At 46.4% G+C, this 2,500-nt stretch overlaps 1 protein-coding gene across 1 annotated transcript in view; it reads left to right on the top strand.

The window, feature by feature from the left end:
• LOC308158184 (uncharacterized protein) overlaps positions 1 to 2,500 on the top strand; it is a gene marked incomplete at both ends in the record, with an annotated part of 8,142 nt that overhangs the window by 4,086 nt on the left and 1,556 nt on the right. Inside the window, 5 exons of the mRNA XM_080531780.1 lie at positions 211 to 246; positions 417 to 497; positions 1,443 to 1,539; positions 1,694 to 1,833; positions 2,014 to 2,133. Of these exons, the coding sequence (XP_080387906.1) occupies positions 211 to 246; positions 417 to 497; positions 1,443 to 1,539; positions 1,694 to 1,833; positions 2,014 to 2,133 (474 nt within the window). The remainder of the gene's footprint in view (positions 1 to 210; positions 247 to 416; positions 498 to 1,442; positions 1,540 to 1,693; positions 1,834 to 2,013; positions 2,134 to 2,500) is intronic.

Here is a 2,500-nt window from a genome sequence, read left to right as displayed (position 1 = left end):
AACCACGGGTTTTGCTGACACACCATTTGTTGGAGGGAAGCTCACATCCGCTAATGCGCTCGGCTGTCCGCACCACCCTCTGTAGCGCTTTGCGGTTGAGGAGGGCAGTGCAGTTGCCGTACCAGGCAGTGATGCACCCAGTCAGAATGCTCTCGGTAAGTAACAAGCCATGTATAAGTGTATGAAGCTCTTCTCTCCTGTCTCACACAGGGCTTTGTTGGTCTGTCAGGGATGTTGGGACAGAAGGTGAGCATGAACTTGACACACTGACTAGAATCTCAACCAAAGTGAATCAAAGGACATCCCTTTGACATATCATAACCTCTCTCTCTCTTTCTCTTTCTCTTTCTCTTTCTCTTTCTCTTTCTCTTTCTCTTTCTCTTTCTCTTTCTCTTTCTCTGTCTCTCTCTCTCCAGGGGGATTTGGGAACAAGGGGAAAGTCAGGAGCTCCAGGGAGGAGGGGGCCCAGTGGTAGACCAGGCAAAAGAGGAAAACAGGTGAGCGAGAGAGTAAAGAAGGGTAGGTAAAGAGAGGAATAGGGAGAGGATTGAAGAGGAAATTGAATTGGCATGCTGTGTGTGTGTGTGTGTGTGTGTGTGTGTGTGTGTGTGGGTGTGTGTGTGTGTGTGTTTTTGGGGTGTTGTGCGTTCATTCATGCGTGTGTGAGTTTGGTGTACTTTTTGTACGTTTGTGTGTGTAGGAGGGGTAGCCTATTGGCATTGAGCTCTTCACACCTAGACATGTCATGGTGTTACATAGTGACACTCCCCTACTGGTATCCTGTCATCTGATAGGTGTGACTAATTCAGTCAATCGTGCTTGACTTCCTGATCTATGTAAAGACTTCCTCTGGGGTGTGAGGGTCTTGGACTGCACTCCCCTCCCTTTTCTCTTAGGACTGGACTATTTCTGCTATGTGCAGCTGGCAGTTGCAGTGCCATCTAGGTCACTTTAGGACTGTGTGTGTGTGTGTGTGTGTGTGTGTGTGTGTGTGTATGCGTGCATAGTAATGTGTGTTCTTAATCATTTTGTATCACCTGTGTGTGTGTGTGTGTGTATGTGTGTGTGTATGTATGCGTCCATAGTAATGTGTGTTCTTAATCACTTTGTATCACCCGTGTGTGTGTGTGTGTGTGTGTGTGTGTGTGTGTGTGTGTGGGGGGGGGGGGGGTGGTGTACGTGTGCACATGTGCACTTGTGTGTTTGTGTGTAGGTCATCTGATGTGTGGTGATCTAAAGATATGTGTATGGAATGTGTGTGTAGGTGGACCTGGGAATTTAATAATGATTGATTTGTCAGTCGATTTTAGGGTTGGGGTCTCTCTGTGTCAGTGCTGTTGACAATGTTGACTGGGAATTATCTGTCTTGACACAGCGGAAGAATGCTACTGATTGTATATATTAATGTGTATGTGTCTATGCGCACAATGTCTCTGGTGCAGGGTATTAAGGGGCAGATCGGTAATCTAGGTGGTATGGGTCCCTCTGGCCCCCCTGGTCCTAAAGGACACACTGGACCCCCAGGCCTACCTGCCTCAGGTAACAACACACACACACACACACCCACACACACCTACAGTATAACTAAATTAAAGTTAAATTAAATGTGGCCCTGGTTAATAATGACGTGTGTGATTGTGTCACCTGTAATTGTGTGTGTGTGTGTGTGTGTGTGTGTGTGTGTTTTTTGCAGGACTCTACTTGGTGGGGGAGAAAGGTGAGGAGGGATTACCCGGACCCTCAGGGCACTGTGACTGTAATTCGCCAATCGGAGGGACCAGCGCCCCCTATGGCAGCTATACCCAACGGGGCAACTACGATAAAGTCCCTGCTGTGAGGCACACACACACACACACACACACACACACACACACACACTCACACCTCTCCTCAATGTACCAACACTGAATGGCTACTGTATTTATAAACATAATAGTGTAATGTTCCTGATAGTGTGCTCTTCATATCAAAGCTCTTCGATTCTTCGATTCACTCTCTCTGATATGTATGTAGATATTTATGGTGGACAGTGAGGAAGAGCTGGACCGTTTACACACAGACAACGCCATCGCCTACCGCAAAGATCAGAGGTCCCTCTACTTCAGAGACAAAGACGGATGGACACCCATACAGGTACGGTGGAGCAGAAAGAAGATAAGAGTATCAGTCAGACTACAACCCATATGTATGGTTGTGTAGCCACTTGAATGCTTATGTCAACTAATACTTTTCAATCATCTCAGCGATTATGGCATCTGTTTCATGAAGTAAGTCATTAAGTAAGTCACTGCCTGCTGCAATAAGACTGTACAACTCCTCCTCCTGCTGGCTCGATCGGGGTAATCAGAGTCAGGCTGGGGGGATGTTAAATCATACTGGACTGTTGTTACTGCATATAATGTTTTAGATGTCTATTTATTCTATTATTCAATCAATTGTCACTTTATTTTGTTGTTGTTCATGGTGTGAGCTGCTGTAACGCCTCAATTTCCCCTCGGGG

The sequence above is a fragment of the Nansenia antarctica genome (assembly GCF_963989245.1).
Source record: "Nansenia antarctica genome assembly, chromosome: 5".
NCBI lineage: Eukaryota > Metazoa > Chordata > Actinopteri > Argentiniformes > Microstomatidae > Nansenia > Nansenia antarctica.
Note: the sequence above shows the minus strand (reverse complement) of the source record. Positions and strands in the feature narration are given on the sequence as shown.